The 20,166-nt window shown below is 41.3% G+C and overlaps 1 protein-coding gene across 4 annotated transcripts in view; it reads right to left on the bottom strand.

Moving 5' to 3' along the window:
• Positions 1–11,181: 11,181 nt before the first annotated feature.
• Positions 11,182–20,166, bottom strand: part of BABAM2 (BRISC and BRCA1 A complex member 2) — a 159,143-nt gene continuing 150,158 nt past the window's right edge. For all 4 annotated transcript variants that reach the window (XM_030447462.1, XM_030447461.1, XM_030447463.1 and 1 more), the window contains exon 12: positions 11,182–14,489. In XM_030447462.1, the coding sequence (XP_030303322.1) occupies positions 14,426–14,489 (64 nt within the window). In that variant the 3' untranslated portion in view covers positions 11,182–14,425. The remainder of the gene's footprint in view (positions 14,490–20,166) is intronic.

Below are 20,166 nucleotides of genomic sequence, written 5' to 3'. Positions count from 1 at the left end.
ACGATCAGAAGGCTTGGAGGACTCATTCCTCTTCCTCCCTGGATGGAGGAGGTGCAACCTCCCTGGTGGCTCCGACAGCCCAAGCATCCCGTGTCCTGCCTGTCCTGTGTGCAGGTCCCACAGGGACCTCCTCGGCCATGTGACTTGAGTGCATGTTTCATTGCTGCTGAATCTCTGGACAGCTTCAGATAAAATGGACAGGCAGGGTGGAGGTACAGGGTTTCAAGTTACTGACCCATTAATCAGTAAGGGGGAGCCTCTTCTTGAGGAGTGCTGGAAGCCTCCGCACTCAAACCTTCACAAACTGAGCTCGATGGGGTGTTTCAGATCGGTGCTGTCTGTTTCCAATTATATCTGAGAGCATTTCTGCAATGAAGAGCCAAAGCCTTGATTTATAGGCTTTTGGGCAAGGGAATGCAGTGTTTTTTATTATCTTTATCTCTAAATCTGCTCTTACTTGTTGCTTACAACAAACTGCAGAGTATAATGCAAAGGTCTTTTGTTAAGGTTTTCCTACACTCAGATGCTAAATTCCTTCATTCAGTCCCAGGCTAACTGCTTCTGCACCAGATAGGCCCATCCGTTTCACTCCACTCAGTGTACCCTTGGGAAAGGAACACAGGTTTTGGGATGGCATCCCTTGAGATGGTGGAGACAAACCTCAGTCTGAAGCTGTGTCCCACCCAGACCTCGCCCGCACCTCTCAGGCACTGGGGATGGTGGGAAAGGCAGCCAGGCTGCTTCTGCCCCACTCGCTCTGCAGCAGACATTCCTCTGGCTGGATTTTCTGCTGCATTGGCTTCCCACATATTTATCCTGACATCACATGGGCTGGGGCCCTTCCCGCCTCTGCCCAGCATGAGTTTGCTGTGCAAAAAATAATCACTTTTAGAAAACGGTGTCTTCTGTGGAAGGAAAATGCTCAAATGCAGCGAGGAAGAGTTTTATGAGCTTTGCTTAAATATTTGTTGTGCAACACCCTCACGGGATTTCGTTATTTATGATTTTATCTAACTACAGTCTATGCCTAATAGCTCGGAGGTGCTGTTGATTAATTTTTTCCATCTCTTTGATGTACTGGCAAAAACTTGTCCATGTTGTCCTGTGTCAGTTATGTGGAAACTGCCACAGTATAGTCAAGGCGTGGTATCATGAGGTGGCCAAAGCTGGAAGAAGTGCCAGCATCCACGGCAGGACTGAGGTTCCTCCTGGCCACGCTCTCTCCACTTGCATCGGCTGATGGTGCTGTAAAATAAAAGCTCATTAAAATAAGAAAAAACTAACCCAAACGACCAACTGAAAAATGTTGTGGTTTTTTTTTCTAGGTTAGTGAGTTGAACTCGCTCTCTGTGCAATGAGGTACGTTCTGGAGCTGCTGGAGAGGACAAAGAGAGTGCTCAGGCAGTGAGGAGAGGCGTGAGGAGGAAGAGGGGCAAGTGGGGGCAGGCCGTAAGATCATTTTTGACACCACACCCTACGTATGGACACTGTCAGTCTAATTCCTACCGTACTGGTTCCATCCTCGATGTTGTAATCTGTTTCTGTGAATCTTTTCAATTAGGTAGTGATTTATTGGTTAGTGGGGTGGGTTTGGACAACCTCCAGCAACAGACACGAAATTCATTGCCATGCTGAGCTATGTCCCATTGCCTGAAATGAGCAGGCATGAATTTTTCTCTGCAGGAAATGAATCTTTTTCAAAGTGATTATAAGATTATGACTAGGCTATCGAGTGATGTAAACCTGCCCATTTCTAAAGGCTTTGGTGCAGTTACACAACTTACAAAAGGATTTGCTTCGAAATTTTTAGCTGCCCCAGCACATTAGTTGCTGATTAACTGGAGGTCTTCCTGAAAAGAGTGCATTTATCAGCATAAACGGATCTCTTTGTTCCCTTACGTAGAGGTTTTCAGTATACCCAAGTTAAACTGTTTGCCAGTTCAAAATTTATTATTTCTTGTCATCGCTTCTCTTATAGTCATCACCTCTCTGGTATTAGTCCAGCTCTGTGGATTTGTCAGTCACCACCACAAAGAAATGTGGAGCCAAAATAAACCTGGCACAACTTGATTTCTGTATTACAAATGTACTAGCACAAGTGTTGTCCACAAAATCTCCCATTTTAGCAAAGTGCTTGAAATCCCATTGACTTCAATTAGTAAGTTAAGCAAATGCTTTAATGCTGTGTTTGAACCAGGGCCTGGAGACTGTACCTTTGCCAATTGGATTTGCTGTCTTTTTTTTTAATTTTTTTTTTTTTAATAGTTATGCAGCTTTTAGAGGAATTTCCACATTCGAATTCAGTCAAGACATCGAAAACTTGGGTGAGACAAAGGAGAACTGAAAGCAGATACTGCATTTTCTTCTGGCATCTTACCTTTAGAAACTGTTTGTAGTAGGTTAAGTGTTAAGGATTCAAGGACAGTGAATGAAACTGTAAGATGGTCTCCTAGGACACTTCCCTCTTCTTGAAATTATGTGGTCAAATCTTGAAAAAAACACAACTAACTCAGGCAAAATTGCACAAGGAAAGGAATAACCGATGTGTAAATTAAGGGAAAAACCTGGACTACTATGACCTACTAGAAATGGCCTTTACTTCATATTAGCTGGTGGTATCTAGCGATTTTATACTACATGCTACTCCTGTTTGCCCTGTCTGCAATTACACAGGCATATCAGTGTAATCCATGGTTATTACAAAATAACCACAACATGCTGGGAAGAACATTTTATGCTTCTAAGTTGGACAAGGCTCATATGTTCTTAATCTGATTTTTTTTTTTCCCCCTTTCTTAAGGAACATCATCTATTTTAAGATTTTCCCCATGTAGCCCGTGGAATCTATGTTAATTTGACCTCTATTAAATCAAATTTTGTTTCCATTATTCTCTCTGCTGATCAAAGAGCTCTGGGGCAGCTTCCCTCGTGGCAGGCATACCTTGCCTCTGGAGCAGGAAGGCAGAGCAGCAACATGCAAATGCTCCCCCACCTTCCTCCTCTTGGGAAAGCAACTTCCAGCCCTGCCGCCTCCTCGGCCGGCGGCTCCTGGCTTTGCTCGCCTGTGCTGAGGGCAAACCCCCGGGAGGGAGCTCGGCCTGCACGGTGCCTCCTCTCAGCCGCTCAACAAGAGGGTAGTGGCAGCGGCTTCTCGGCCCCTTTGTTTCTGAGCAGGCTGACAGGGACTGCTGCTGCCTTACGCAGGGCTCGTTCGGCCAGGAACCGGGAGCTGGGCACAGCCGGCATCAGCCGCAGCCTCCGAGGAGCGGGGCTGCCAGGGGAGCGGCCCCTGCGCCTGGCGTGACCCAAGGCAGGCGACGCAGGCATGGCCGACAGCCAGCTCCAGGGGAAACGGCCTATTCCCAACCAGCGGCAAGAGACTCCCAGCTTTAGGCACTACAGGATAGAAACCTTACTCCCGGTGACTCAGGGCAAGGCTGTAACATCTGACAGAGCAGGGCAGAGCCCCGGGGCCCTGTGGGAAGGTCCACGACTCCTGCGCTGCCCCGCTGGGACCATCCTGCTGCTCGGCTGCGGGACGGGACACGGCAGCCCGGGCACAGGCAGATGGATGCTGGGACAGACTGAGGGCACCTGGGCAGCCTCCCACCACCCTTCCCGGCACGTCCACTCCCAGGCAATGCAGAAGGGATGTGGCTGGAGAGATCCAGGCTGGGGACAGAGCCGTCTCCCAGCCCCAGGGTGAGAGCGGGCACGGCTTCCCTGCAGCCCGGCACGGGTGGGAGCAGTGGCGCTGGCTGCAGCACGGCTGAGCCCGACCCCCGTCCCACCACCGAGCTGCCATGCCAGCCCGGAAGAGTCACATCCCTGCCTCGGTCTCCTGTTTGTAAAATGGACACAAATACCTTCACAAGGGTGTTGTGAAACCTGATTAATTAATACCTGTAATGCGCTTTGATGTCTTCGCATGGAAAGTCATATAACTACAAAGCATTTTTAATGTTATAAAGCAAGAACTTCTTGCTGTCTTGCCTTGGCAAAGAGGCTGATTAGATGTTATCAGTTTTGCTGTTTACACGCACAAGAAACCGCTGCAGTATGGTTTGGATCCTGTTTTGTTTTTAAGAGTAACATAATAAAATGATGGAAAAGTTAATTCAGGGGTCTGCTCCCTGTAACTTCAGGAGATGGCCAGAAGTGACTTTATATTTGCTGTCAATGAAATAAGAGAAATAGAACTTCAAGAAAAAAACCTACAACAAACCAGCAGACAAAACACAAAACCAAACAAAAAAAATTATGTATCTATGCATACTGGTGTATCCCAATCAGACCTACAGTATCTATACTGAAAGCTCTTCTAGCCCAAGCTTGGGGAAAAAGCTGGCCTACAGGAGCACGAAATCCTGTGTTTTAAACGATTGTGGATGGCTTACATTTCATATAAGTCAACTAAATTGGAGCCTGTTTGGGCCAAATCTCGTTGAGTATTTTTGTCTGGTCTGCCATTAAGCCTGTTCCTTGTGCATGTTTACTAATTGTTAAAGACCCAACCTGGGGAGCTGGGACTGAGGAGCCCTGATTCTGCCTTCATCATGAAGCACAAGGTGCTGTCATGCCAGCAGACATATTTTGCAGACTCTGCTTTAATTTACACTTATTTGATAACTGATGTTAAAACAGGAGGAGCAGTGCTGTATGGCCCTCCTTGCAGAGGGCTCAGTGATGTATGTGCACAGTGGAGGGATGGAAATACAGCTTTAAATGTTAAAATTCCCAACAGGCCTACCCAGCACTGCATCTAATGATTAGATAAAATCTAATGATAAAATACAAAAGCATTGACACCTGTAATTTAGAAAAACGGAGTCAAAGGAGTCAATCCTTCTTTTCTTTCTCCATTAAAACGTTATTGTCTGCATTTCCTTGACCTTGAAAAGCGACTCTGCACAATTCTACACTTGCCTCCACCTTTAGCCCTTACAGCATGCACAGCACCCAGACTGTGCATGGCTCAAGCGGCGTCACACATAGTCTAAATCAGACTACAAAGCTAGAATAAAACTCCATATAAGCATTTTCCCCATATTTACTAGATGTACTTTGCAATCAGCCCTCCCAAGACTGAATAATTCCACTGCACTCAGCAGTGTCATTCCTGACCAACAGCAGCATAGCAGCAATGAGACTCTGCTCCTTCCCTCTCCAGCTGCCCGCACTCAATTTTTTCCCCTTCCTTGAAACCTAAAACTGGCTGTAAACTGGGACATCATCATTTTGCTTACACAAATATGTAACTACACACTACACACATGAAGCAAGCTGCAAAGGTCTTGGTCTCTTTGTACACTGTCATTTCAGCAGCCGCCTCAAAACTTACACAGAGTTGCCTGTGAGCAAAAAGCAATTGCTCTCAAGCAAATTTTGGTCTTTTTTATTTTGTTTTTAATGACAGCTTCTCTCTGTACTCGTCTGGCCAGTGCTGGATGGACAGCAGGATCCCAGGCATGGCAGTTGGCTTGTCCTGCCGGGCGGAATGAGAGGGAAAGAAACTCGAGACCAGCTCAGGTGTGAGCAGCTGGAGGCAGGAACACACACAATGAGAGGAAACCGGGTACATCGCCTTCACAAAAACAAATAAACAACACGTTTTGAAAAAAAATGCCCCCCTCCAAACAGCTTGGACAAAATCGTTTTCTTTCCCCAGCAACAGTGGGTTGCAGAGCCTGAAGTGTTTTTACACTGAAAGCATGGCAGCCTTCGGGAGCTTTCTCTACAGTCTACAAATAAACAAAACCCAGGGAGTGTTTTGCATTCAATAGTTAATCACAGTTGGCTGAGTGTTTATATTTTTCTTCACTGTAAAGGCATTCTTGGTCCGCCTCCCAAACAGCTTGTTTTGTCTGCAAGATTTAATCTTGAGTGGCAGGACTAGGCGCAAAGACAAGCCTCAAAACAATTCCTATTTTTCTATAGCAAGATGTGAGGATGTAAAAGCTGACTTCCCTGCAAACAGGCCCCTCAGGTTGGCATGCACAGGGCTAGTTTCCAGTCTGCCCTGATACAGTGGCCCATAAAGCAGCTCATTTCAGTCAGTTTTAACACCTTCCTGTTTGTCAGCCGCTCTCTAAATAGTCTAAAAAACCTCTGAACTACTTGAATTCGATGCATGTTGGACCAGTTTCCAGCCTTAGCTCTTCCTTGAAGAAGCATCTTGTTTGTAGACAGGGAACATTGGCTCCAGCTGCCCAGCCCACTTTCAAATCCAAACAAGGTTTTTCTTCATGGCAACATCAAGGTACCTTTCATAAAAATAAATGACGCAATATAAAAAATAAAAAGACAGAGTATGTCTATAGTGCTTCAAGTACTCAAGTTGCTCCTCTCAGAATCAGCACAGGCAGTTACATTAAGCAGCATATGGTACAGACATCAGACACATTTTTGCTGTGGTCCCTACTAATACAACTAACCAGAAAAGTAGTTCTAAGATCTGAAAATGCTTAGAAATAGTGAATTTTTCAATCTTACCACTTTAACTCTTCATTTTGCTTCCACATGCCATTTCCTCTAAATAATCTTTAAAAGTAGGTAATATCAGGTTGTGCTTGGTTGTACTTAAATCTGTATCAGAGGTTTTAAAAAAAGTTAATAAAACCTTGTCCAAGTTGCCTGAGAGGTGTATCTGCAGGTCATTTAGTCCAACCTTTTACTTGAAGCAGGTCTATTACGAGGACTAAATCAGTACCACTACAACTTTGCCTATTCATGTCTCAAAAATCTTCAGGGAGATGCCCCAACCTCCAGGGTCACCTCTTCCAGTGCTGGACTGTGTCCTCTAGGTGGATGTGCTTACTGCCCTGGGCTTGGAGTCCTGGAGATCTGTGCCTGTGATTATGTCACTTTTGGAGGAACACTTTTTGATAAAAGTCTTCCCTGTAAACATAATCCAACAGAGCCTGAAGGAAGGAGTAATTAAACTCCCTGCAAATGATTTTCAACAGCCTTTTCAGCATCCCTAATCCTGTGACTGTAATGCAAGACACAGGTATATACTTCTGGTATTTCTCTTCCATTTATGCTTTTAAAATCAGTAGAAGTTGTTCTTAGCCAAGATGAGGTCTGTACAAATCATATGTTACATGATGCTGATCACTTCCAGCAGCTTCAGAGAATTTTCTCTGAGCTGCCTTCAAGTACAGGACCTGCTTCTTGAGCCTCCTCCAGCTTCTCTGCTCTGGGGCAGAGAAGAGAAATAACACAGTACAGCTGATGTGGGGACCTTTCTGCCAGAGTATATCACAATGATGAATACATGGTTCAACCTTAAAAGGGCCCAAATAATCACATGACCCCTTTCTAAAACACTGTAATAAAAGTAATGCTAAAATCAACTAAATATTCCTGTCATCCATGAAAAAGCAGAAGGAGGTAATTAGATTATTTGAGAATCTTATAAAATACCCCACCAGCAGCTAATGCTAGAGACAGGGAACTCAATTTGGACAAATAATGTCCCCTGACAGATGACATCTCTCCTTCAAACACCTCTGAATCTTGTTTGCAGTCTTGCTTGGAAAAGCCTTTTCCTCATGAGCAGGCGTTTAGACAGCTCTGCAGTGAGCAATCCACCTTGATGCTGAACAGCCATCCACTGGAAGGAAGGCAGGACCAAGTTGTGGGTTTTTTTCATGCAACCTGCCCATAATTAGCCTCAAGCAGTGGTTGAGTCACTCACAAGAGTCCCTGCTGCTATTAGGACCAGACACGCCATGGCCCAATGTATAATTATACCAACCACCACCGTGCGGAAACTGCTCCATTTGGCTATCTGACCCCATTAGACAGAAGCTGTTATTTTGTCTTGGCTACATGTGCTGTGGGTGTTCTGAAGAAGACGAGCCCGATGCTCACAGCACAAACTATTCACCAAACTTACCTCTTTCTTGCTGAAATCAGAAGATGCCATCCCCTTTCCCAGTTCGCTTGGGGGGTGCCTGAGCCCGTCCCTATGGTCAGGAGGCAGAGATGCTGAGACAAAGCACACACTAAATTCAATGGAGAGGCAGAAAAGTGCAGAAAATCTAGGAAATGCCACATATTGCACAATGTTTTTCAACAGAAAGCAATGATACAGAAGCCACTGAAACAAGCCATGGCATTGAAGAATTGTAAGAAAAAAGCTGTACCTATAATACGGAATTTTTTATTTAGAGACTTTCCTTCCCCTTCTCATAATGGGGACAGAAAAGTTTAGATGGGAAGTTGGTGCTGCTAGCCCCTGAATTTTATTACATGCCTCTAGGGCTGGTAATGCAAGGAAAAAAAATTCTGCAGTGTCTATTCTTCAGCAGAATGGAGGCAGCCAGAAAGAGAGCATGTTTGATTGGCCAAAACACAGAAGAAATCCCCCTTAGCTGGCAGAACTGTACTTGAGTTGCAGCTGAATTTAAGATGTTGAGAGGAAGTATCCAGCTTTAGCAGCAGCAGCGTGGCATTCCCCTCTGGCACTGCTCTTCCGTTGGGTACAAAAATGAACCTAGTCCCAGCTGATGAGCAGCTGTCACCTCCTGCAGCTGGGATGTCAGGGAGAATGAGTGAGGGAGACCTGGATAGGTGAGGCAGTTAAGAGCAGCAACTGAGCCAGTGGAAATTGTTCCACTAGGAAAAAGGGTCAGAGTTTTTGTCACTCTTGATGGTCATCCTGTCAGACTCAGTTCAAGCGAGGTGTGCTGGGAGGGCTGCAGCATGCTTAGGCTGCTGCTGACTGCAGTACAGAGAGGAAATGCAGGGATCCAACCTCATGCTGATACTCTGACAACAGCAATGCATCCCCTTTGAAAGACACAAGTAACCTCAGCAGCTCTGACTTTTAAACAAGTGCTAAAAAGCTTTTGCTGAAAGCGACAGTGGAATAAAGGAAAACAAGATGTCAAATTATAATCAGCTTGGATAATTTCAAATAAACACTGATATGATAAAATGTACCCTGTTTGCTGGCAGAGTTGATGGCTCACAAAGTACTTGCCCCACCCAAATCAAGGGCTTGAAATGGAGCAGCAATGGAACAGAATCCCCTGATGGCATCAGATTTCCTTTTCTCTGGTACCATCATGTTGCCATCCTCAGGGACATCATTAGGGTTTAAAAGTTTCATGAAAACATGGAGCATCCCAAGAATCAATTCTCACCATGGGCAGCTGCAACATGAGGCCTTAATTCTTCACCCTCTCTGGTGACAGAAGAAATGCGGGGAGCTGTAGGCACAAATAATTGTTAGACTTCTACTGTGTCTTTTGCTTTTCATGCCTGCAATTAAATGCTTACTTTACTTCATGTTGTTTAAAACTATATTTATTCTTTAGCGCTGCAAGAAAACCTTCCTGTTTTGTTTTTTTAATTTGCACTGGGGACACATCTGAAGGCCTGTATTGTAGACTCAGCAAGTGGCAGGGCAGTAGCCAAACATTGCTTCCTTTGTTGATTTCTTGATTATTTAAGACCTGTTTTCAGCAGCTGATCCCAGTTTCCCCCCTGCCTTTCTGCTTGGTAACTACCATTTTTACAAAATGGTGTTTGAACAGTGCCTTGGAACTAAGAATTAAGCTTTTAAACATAAGACAGGGAACAGAATAGAAAAAGCAGCACTAAAACCACCTACACACCATGGCTGTTCAAGTCTCATACTTAGAAATCTATGGCAGAAACCAGGAGTCTTATTTCTTACACAGCTAAAATTACTTGCATCTTTCTGATATTTCTATTTATCAGTCCTTAGCAAAAAGTTTAAAATTACTCTCTGAACCTACAAATGTGAGTAAATAAAAATGTTACCAAAACTTGCTGTGTGGATGTACCTTGTTCAGACTTTAACTGACTTGACCCATAGGGGACAAACACTATTGTTGCAAAGTGCAAACAGGGGAAGTTGTAGCTCGATCAACAATTTATTTAGGGACAGACTTCCTTCAGAAAAGGAGAATACTTTCTCCCTCATGATATTGATACAAATTAAAACAAGATTTGGTGCAAGAAATTTATCCAATTGCAACAGCATGACTATCCTGTCTGTTCTGGGTAACAACAGTCTTTCCTCAGAATTATTCTATTGTACAGAATTCAATACTTGGCTGAATAAATAAAAAACAGTTTCTCCTGATTATTTTAAAAGTAAATAATTCTATATTTAACATAAGCTCATTAGAAGCCAGCACACGCCCTGTTGCCTTGTTAAAACAACCCTCAAACTTGCTAAAAATAGCAGTATCTAGTAAGGATGAAATTGTCCCAAAACATTACAGACACTTGAAAATAAAAACTGAAAAGGACATGACTTATGGGATTTTCAGTAACATTTAAAAACTAAGGAACAGCGTAACCTTTATGTTTAATGAGTCTTACAATACATCAATTACAGAGACCTAAGTACTTTAAGGGAAGAACATTCACTGGCAGTCAGTTTGGTTCCAGACTTCATTTGTTTCACAGGGAAAGTACAGCACCCTGTAATTAAGTCATGGTCAGAAGCTGTGTCCACAGCTTGTTGCCTTCTCACAGCATGCCCTGCTCACTCACAGAGCTGGAAGGGTGAGAAACTCCCCCTTCTCCACTGACAAAGGACACATCCCCTTCATCTCCACGTTCTGCTGCCACATGGACATCATATTAGAATCATACTTCAGACCTGCAGGGGTGGCCCTCAGATGCTTCTCTGGTTGAGGTTACTGACATAGGAGGTGTATTTATTGCTAAGCCACAGCCACTACTCACCACTCAAGCAGGTTTTTGAGATTTGCTAACTCAGCCATCTATCAGGAGGCACTGCCCAAGGAGACTAACCAGACCTATGCCCCTCTTTCCTGGGTAAGCAGTCTCTTTGTGCTAACTACCTCAAGAAAGACTCAAGGTACTGCACTGCCTTGCTAAACACCTCATCTCCTGACTGACTCACCCAAGATGCTTATTGCCAGGAGTGCCAGACAGGTTGAGAGAAAGGAAACACACACAGAAACATGACTAGTGAGGGACTAACAATGCAAAGGAGATTCAGTCTAATTCTAGCAATCTCTTCTCAAAAATTGAGTCAAGTCTGCTCTGTATACAAATGGAAGGACATTCAAGGACACGATGCAAAAAATGCTGCTGATTCAGCAAATAAAACATCCTGATCAGCAAAGTGATGGATGACCAGTGTAATCAATGAAGGCCAAACTACACATGATATGTTAACTCATTTATTTATCCAGCTGTTTGTCCAGTCTTTCCAGCAGGTCACAAAAAGTCTTAACTTTCACTATGAAAGACCTGGTATTACTTCTAGCACATACACAGATGAATAAAGGCTTGACTGTTAAGTTCACACTTTAATGACTTTTGGATAATCATGCAATAATAGGACTTAGTAACTAGAGACTCACCTCATTGTTTCAATCAAAATTATGACAGAGTAGAATTTAGGCTTTTCAGTATGTTCATAACATTGCTATTTTTCCTCATATGTTTTGTGGTCCTGATAAACTAAAGAAACGAGCCGAGGTCTGACTGCTCCCTTCAATTGCATGTATCACATAATAGGGAAGAAAGAGCTCTAAGTCTCATTGCCATTAAGCCAGCCACAATGGGTATTATCACAAACCAGGAGATAACAGAAGTAACTCCAGGTTTAAGAGATTACAACTTATCTGGTTAACTTAAATGACTTCAACAAATACATGATTTAATATGAGTCAAACAGTAATCCTCCTTCCAGAAGTGAGCTCACTCAAGTCCATGTCTTTCATCCCAGTACCCCATTTGTGAGGCTAATACCCTGAATATATTCTTCTGAGAACTATTAGAAAGAGCTCCATAAAATACTGTGCAGGCCAGAGTGCAAGGTGGCTTTGAAATAAACATAATGTTCATTAAATGTTTAAGAAAAAAGCTTTTTCTTCAAATCTGAAAATTGACAGGTTTTCAACCTTTATCTTAAACAGTTCAGTTTCTCCACTTTTCTACCTTTTTTTTTTTTTTTTTTTATTTCCCAAAATACTACCTGTTGTAGCATGAGGTACAATTTAACTGAAACTACTGGCTCATTTCCTTATATGCTACTGAAAAGTTGGTGAAACTATTGAATTCAACATAAGGATTTGAGGGTTTAGGGCTTTTCATATCCTCCAAGTCTTTTCCTACATGGCTTCTAAAACTCTTAGTCAATTAATAATAAAATGGTCTTTGTCCAAGATTACTAGGACTGAGGCAATGGATGCAGTTTTGGTTTAAAACGTATATTAATTCTGAAGAGAGGACCTCTTCAAAATATTATGCAATTGCTAGCCTTTGAACGGTGGCAACTTCTGAAAAAATAAAAAAAAAAGAAAACCACTGCTACTTAGACCAGCAGATATATATCAGTCACTGTGTTCATGGGGCAACCGCTACAACACTGAATCAAATACAAGATTATAAAATGTAAGATTCCAGGAATCTACTGATGCAACTTGAGGGTTTGGTTTTTACATTCTTAAGATGCTAGAGATTGTTTCTATCAGATTTTGAACACAATGAGAAGCTATGTTTTTCATTAGCCATCCTCTTCCTCCTGCCTCATTCACAGAAGTCAGCTTATTCCTGAAAATATGTGTGTGGCTTTGACTTATACCTGAAGAAAGACAGATGTGAGATTGTCCCAGTATACTAAGCAATGTCTGGTTTTAGTCACCAAAGGTTGTTTAGTTATAGTTTTGCTATTGACATAAAACCACCACCTTCCACATCTGCTCTGAGTCTTGGTTTGCATGTAAGAGCCTAATGCAATGCCTCCACTGAGGGAAATCAGGCTCAGGCCTTTAGAGCTGTTTACAGCCCTCAGATAAAGCAGCAAGAGCCACAGGGGAGTTGGGTCACCAGACAGAATATTTTCAGTACAGCTTTGGCTTTTGTTTGCAGTTTGATTTCCAGTCAAGAACTTCAGTATTTAATGTAAACTAAAATTTTGCCCATAAACTAGCCACAAATACCTGTAGTTCCTAGAGGAAAAATATTTGCATAATTCTTAATTATCAGACTTCACTGCTCAAAACACTTCTGCATTTCTTAGGTGGACATTCCCCTGGCAATCACTATTTTTACATAAAATAACAAGTTTTAGAAAGGGTAGGAGAATGCTGCCAACCAAATAATTCGATGAGATTCCATTGTATAAGCAGCTAGTTGTGCTACAGTGAATAATTTTAAATTAAGTGCTTTCCAGTTCCATCATATCATCTGCATGCTACTTATTTAGTTCCTTATATTTCACAGAAGTAGAGCACATTTTTCCACATGCCATTTATAAGTAACATACACTGTTAATTTTAATCCTTACTGGAAAGTACCCTGGTCTATTTACAAACTAATCTGGGAAGTCACATCGTGACAGTCTGCCCCAACCGGGGCGCCTGACACAACGGTGAAAGAAAGGATGAATAGTTGGGATTTTGCATCTGGAATTTCAGAGCTGGGGGAGGTAATGTTTCTGGTTCTACAAGCTCAAAGTTATTTCTGAGAAGACATGCTGAACTTAAGCATTAAACTGAATACCTATAGCCTTATGCTATTTCATCAGTTCTTTCACTCCTTTGTTGAATCTTTGCTGCTTAGCAGTATTTATCTTACTTGGAAAAATCTTAGGTCTATGAAAAAGCTTTATTTTGTGATACTGATTTATGTAGCTAGCTCCTTGTGCATTGATACTAAAAAAGTAGAACTTTTTCGTAATGGCAAGGGGAGTTAATTTAGAAGAACACCAAAACTGTACAAATGGGAAAACAGACCAAAGCAGAAAAGCAATGCATTTGCAGTTAGATGAGCTTTCAACTGACATATTAAAAAAACCCCTCCAATGCCCTGCCATATTAATATCAGACCAACCTGAAAGGCACTGAGAATTTAACTGTGCAACTCATAGCCATACCAGTGAGAGTAACAACCACAGTGAGAGGCAAACCTCCAAGGCAGAATATGGCACTGTACAGTCCATTAGGCATTCCTGGTACATACAGCAGTTTTACATTTTCTTAGGATAGGCTGGGTATGTTAACTAAATATACAAATCATACTGTATTTCCCTGGGGGGAAAAAAAAAATCCAATTTACGCCTTCTGAAGACAAGGAAACAAGGTGTAACACAGGACATTGCTGGCACAAAAAAATGTTATCACATCAAAGCACATCCTTTTAACTTTAATCCAGTAGATATATAAAGGAACGGTGGTGGCAGAGGCAAAGGAAGAGGACAAGTATCAAACATTCAGTTTTAAGCATGCTAGTGAGGTCACAATTTCAGAAATCTGGCAAAAAATGAAGCTACCAAAACCATTTCAGAGGCAAAAAAGCACCGATTGAGACAGTCCAACTCATTTACAGGCATTCTTCTTGTGGGCTGATAGGACACGTGGAGACTGCAGGGTCTGTACAGTATCATCTCTGTGCCTGAGGCTGCCTAAAGCTTCCCATTAGCAAACGCTGCCTCCTGGAACTGAGGGACAAACGTTTTGAAATATGCCCTGTTGAAGAAAAGAAATGCATGGTTAGGAAGGAATAAACTTAGAACATGTGTGTGCATGTACACAGCCAGGGTTTTAACAGAGAAGCATAACATTACCGTGCTCAGTCCATTATTAGATCTCAAAAATGGGCAGTGTTTTCCTCACGTGTTTTTAGTATGCAGCAGATCCAAACACTTCAGCTTTCCAGACCCAGCAGCACTTCTTTGCTCAGTGTCCTCATCACTAACTTCTTAATGCAGTCAACATCAGCAACTTGATACTGCCAGAGAGCCTGACAGACCATCCATATTTTATTCAGTGCAGAACTCCAGAGATAAACTGCATGATGGACTAGAAAATACACCTCTGAACAGCTTTAAAACTGAGAAACACTTAGAGGAGCCACAAAAGTGGCCCTGCAGGCAGGGCCACTGTCTGCAGCATTTTAAAAACAGGATTTTTGGATGCAGTTGATGCATATTTCTGGGACAAAGAGTTTTTTCCCTGATGTTGAAGAAAGCTTCCCATAGGGCATCAAAGGTCCAAACACAGACAAGCTAATGCAGCACAGATATTGTGTAGAGAAGTCATGACAAGTTCTTTATCTGTCTCCTAACAGAAACCTTGATGCAAGACAGAGTTGCTGTCAGTGGCAGTAGTTTACATAGGACATAAATACTAACACTTTGTATGAACTATAAGTCCTTCTCTTAGACCCTGAAAGCCACAATATTATTCTAGAAATTAAGATATACTTTGTATATTTTGGATCTTAGTCTATCTTCTCACAAATAATTGAGTCATGAATCTGTAAAATGAGCTGAGCCTAAGTATCCAAAATTGACTTTGAACTGTATCCTTGAGTTTATTGCACCGAAATACCCAACCATGTGCTAAACATATTTTATGTATCCCAGTGATACCCTTTATTTGCAAGTTATATTAGAAGCTGAGTCATCATTCTGACTACTACTTTCTCCACTAAACTTTCACTCTATGTTAAAAAAAATAAAAAATCCAAAGAAAGAACTGCTGCAACTATGCTCATGATGTTACTGATCTCTCTGCTGGTATATCTCCTGAAGCAAACATACACCTATTATCTTCATAATCATATGTATTTAATAATTCAAGTATAAGTTTTGGCAATCACTGAGCACCCATCACACCTCCTCACATCTAAAAAAGTTGCAAGACCACAACAGAGAACATTCCCCTCTGCAAAGTTGTCCCTGGCAAGTTAATTAAAAGATAGCTGCAGTCAGCTTTTGTACAAAGGCTGCAAACAAACATGAGATGCCATCCAAAGGTTAGCAGAGCAACAGAAAGTAAAAGAATTTCTGGAGCGAGAAGCTGAGCCTAGAAATGGAAAAGCAGTAAAGGCAGCACACACATTTTACAGCATACACAGATTGCTCTGTGTATTTACAGACTGTGCTCTGATGAACTGAATCCAAGTTCAGAAAGCAGAGCCATGGCTATGCCCACAAAAGTGATAGTTCATCCTGGCACAAACACATCCATACCCCAGCTGAGAAGGTATGCCTGTCATCTGACCTTACCTGCTGAATGCCATTTCTGTACTTGGGTGTTTATAACATACATTTGAAACTACAGTCTAGGCATGTTCTGGTCAGCTCTGTTATTTTGCTAGTATAAGGAATACCATTTGCACACTATCAGTGCATCTATCACTCTTTTATTTCTCCTTGCGTTATCTGTCCTAACATTTAACTACATTTTCCCTCCTTGCTTATTTTAAGTAGCTTCTTCCTTCCCCTTTGATAGCTTCTCTGCAGACTCTTCTTCCATGCACACATTCTTATTGACTTGACAAATTTACTTAAAACTTCCCTCTTCCTAAACTGTAAAAATCCTTAGTCATTAAGTAAGATATAAGAAGAAGTATTTTCCTACATTTTATTTTTTTTCTGAAATACTTTCTTTTTAGCATTTCTGTGCTTTGTATTAAACCCACACTTAATGAATTGTATTTCAATTATTCTTCTGTTAGGTAAATTCCAGAATGAATACTTCTGATACCACATGCACCCTCCCACACCATCTTTTCTACACCAGCATCCTTTCTTTTCACTGATTCCTGCAGACAATGTAGCTTTTGCAGCAAAAGTAAATCCAACACCTCCCTACTTTCTGATCAGATGTACTATTTCAAAGAGAATGTTATTTCACTGGTAGATCTTATGAACCTCTTGGAGATCTTTCATATACTACAAAAACTCCATTAGTACTTCATAATTTGTGAACATCTTCTTTTTGCTTTCTGTACTTTAAAGTACACGCCTAATTTAGCTCTGATCATTTGTGGTCTTGTCCAGACTGAAGCAAATGCAGTACCTTATGTTTATGCTGGGTGTGTTCCCCCCTTTCTGCTCCCCTCCCATACAGTCTAGGTATTTGAGATTAAAGAAATTTTGGGAAAAAAATTTGGATAATTATGATACATCACACACACAAAACTACACCCTTAGCCCTACCCCAAAAGGCCCCTGTCAAAAGGTCCAAAGGCACAATATATTTGATAGGACCATATCAGCTCCAGCCCATTTAATAAACTGAGAATTAAAGATGGTGAAGTAAGAGAAGGGTGGTTAAAATGCTTTGATTAATGAACACTGCATATAAGGAAGGAAGGGTTCTTAGTGGGTCTGTGTCACACTGACCTCACACCAAGCTCAGAAGAACTGCATAAGATGTTCCTTCAAGTTCAGAGAAACTGGTTTGCACAAAGTCCACAGATATTCTTCAAGTGATTGTTGAGTACTATGGCTCTGCATCCCTCTTGTAAAGGTTTAGATCTTAGCTTACACTGTGCTTAAAGAGTTGCTTTCTTTTCAGCTCAGAGTACGTGCCAATCTTCCTATGCATAAAGGCACAAGTCTTACTCTTGTTGAGTGTCTTACTGTAAGAACCTGTTAGCTTTGTTCTCTCAAATGGTCATTTTTGCATGGTCAAGGTAACAAGGTTTCTATGCATATTTTCTTCAGCACTCTAGAAAACCACATATTTTGCTGCATTTAACCACTATATACACTTGATACACGACACTGAAATTCAGGTGCTACACTCAAGGACATCTGCTGAGAATAAAGCACTTATCTTTCCTACATCTTATTATAAAGTGAAAAGAAAATCTTGCGATTCCAAATGTCTAAAAGAATGTAGAACTATATCACTCATTGTTTACATGTTTTATAGTGATATAAAACACTGACTGTGGTACAAGGTCTCCAGAAGCCCATAGATGTCTAAATCCTAAGGTGTGAGTTTGCAGTGCTTAAAACATACTTGGCTTAGAATTCATGTGCTTTTGTGAATTTCATTGTAATGTGTCTTTTTTTCCCAGTATAAGTTATTGCTGGGTTTTTAAAACGTAGTTGGTAGAAAACCCACATTTACAATTTCTTAACATCTTTTGCCTTAAATGCCTATGCTGAAAATTTGCAAAGATTTTGAATTTTGAGGCTGCAATCTTCCACCAAACACCACTTCATATGTATTTATGGTGACAGCATTCTATAACTGTAACGTATTGTTTTCTGCTACTGCTATAGTTACTGCTCATTATGTAATAAAGTCAGAAGATTTGTTTAGGTGTTTCTCTTAAAATCTTCATGTGGGAAATCTGGAGCAGAACACAGAGATTCAAAAGGAAAAAAATGTACAAAATGCTGTACCAATGATATTTCTGCTTTTTGTGTCTGGGACAAGGACATTCATCATGAGGTGATGAATCACCTTCCTAAGTCATTCACAAAAAAGATTCCCCATAAACTCCTTGGTTCAAGAGTGCCAAGTGTTTCAGCACTCTCATCTCAAATTCATCCATGCTAGCCTTATTTGTACTGGTATGTTTTATGTGTTTCAGCTCAAGATGGGGAAATTTCAAGTGCCTTTTCCCTCCAGAGATGATTTGAAGAAAAGGGCATGAAGTAATCTTGGTGGTCCACATCAAGTACAGACTTTGCTGTATAGCAACATGTCTACTACCACCCCAGTGTATTCTGCCCTTGCTCATTCTTTACAGGAAAATGAAGGCTCTTGAGCTAAAATCTGGATCTTTTCACAAAGACACATGGGCTGCCATTACTACTCACTGTATAAATAGCACGTATTGTGTTCCTTCCCATCAGAAGACAGACTGATGTTATTGCACTTGGATTTTTCCTACTATTGGCTTTGAGAGCAAAATTGATCCTTAAAAAATACCCATTATTCCAGTATTTTAATTAACTATTGTAAAATGTTTTAGTGACTATGGCTTAATTCTCAAAATACTAGGCTCTAATTATAGAACAACCTTAGTGTGTTCAAAATCATAGTAGCTACAGTATATTTGATAAATACATCCCTTTTTTCCTAGTCTAGGCAAGGGAAACAGAAAAATATGTGGTTCTTTTCCTCAACCTTTTCAAGCTAACAGGTCTGATTTGGGCAGAGTCCTGTAGTTGAGGGAATCTCTGAATAGTTCTGTGTAACTCTTCCTAGTCTTCTGGAGTAAGGTCTGTAATTAGGACACCCTTCTCCTCAGAAGTCCCCTGTTTGAACTGTCCAGTAGACTAGCAGTGGCTTTGTGTGAATATTCTGGACTATTATTTACCCCAGGACTGAGGTGAGGACTGAATTCACCCATTTCAGCTGTGTTAGGTACAGCTGAGAATCCCAGGCATTTGCCCCGACTGCTGTCCATTTCTTTCAGGAGTTGCAACCCCAAGATTTACATAATTTTCATCCTGTATTTCCTTCCCTCTGCTCCCTAAATGAACTGCTGTAAGACACCTAAAAGTTTTTTCAAATCCACAGAATCCTAAGAGAAAAGAAATCCAATCCAGAGATGAATTATCTTCATAAATTAGCTGGAATAGCAAAATTCTACCCCCTTCCAGTTAAATCAGATAAAAAAAGGAACTAAGAAGGGTATAGGTCAGAGTAAAGGACAGACTAGGGCCTCTTGAGGTCTTTGACCTATTCCTCCCAGACTAGCGTTATTATGATGACACTTTGCAATTAAATCATGTTATAGAAATCATTTCAACAGCATAGCCATAACAGAACGATAAAAGAGCTTCTCTGGGATTTATCAACATCACCTGATTATTCATTTTTAGAAGTACAAACTATTTTTGCATGGAGCACACATACATATGTAGGGCGGCTTTGTATTTTTATGTTCTTGTTGCGACTTGTTTTGACACAATGAAAATTTGTTGTGAAAATACTGAACACCTACAACAATCCCTTTTGGGTGCCAGAAAAGAGGATTTATCCTCCCGTCACTACACAGGCACAGCCAGCTGGTTTGCTTCATGGAACCCCTAATAAATCATCTCCTATATAAAAGATACTTACTGTAACAGTGCAAATTCTGTAGGATTTGCTGTTTGTTTATAACACACAATATCAAAGATGCCAACCTTCCTTTTTCAATTTAATTGTTTTCTTTTAAAATTCTGTTTGTTAGGAGTGAACTCAACATGATTATCATGGATTAACAACAGGGATTTAAATTAAGAAATTGTTATATTAATTTCACTTTTGTATTTAGGTCATATTCCATATGAATGCTCATTAGGTTCTTAGGTGGTTATACCCTCTTCCTGCATCTCTATGCCTTGTGTTTAGCAAGGGCTGAACGCAGAAGTGTGGAAATCTACTAGAAGTTCATTCTTTGGAT

This window comes from Calypte anna, chromosome 3, assembly GCF_003957555.1.
Source record: "Calypte anna isolate BGI_N300 chromosome 3, bCalAnn1_v1.p, whole genome shotgun sequence".
Taxonomy (NCBI): Eukaryota; Metazoa; Chordata; class Aves; order Apodiformes; family Trochilidae; genus Calypte; species Calypte anna.
Note: the sequence above shows the minus strand (reverse complement) of the source record. Positions and strands in the feature narration are given on the sequence as shown.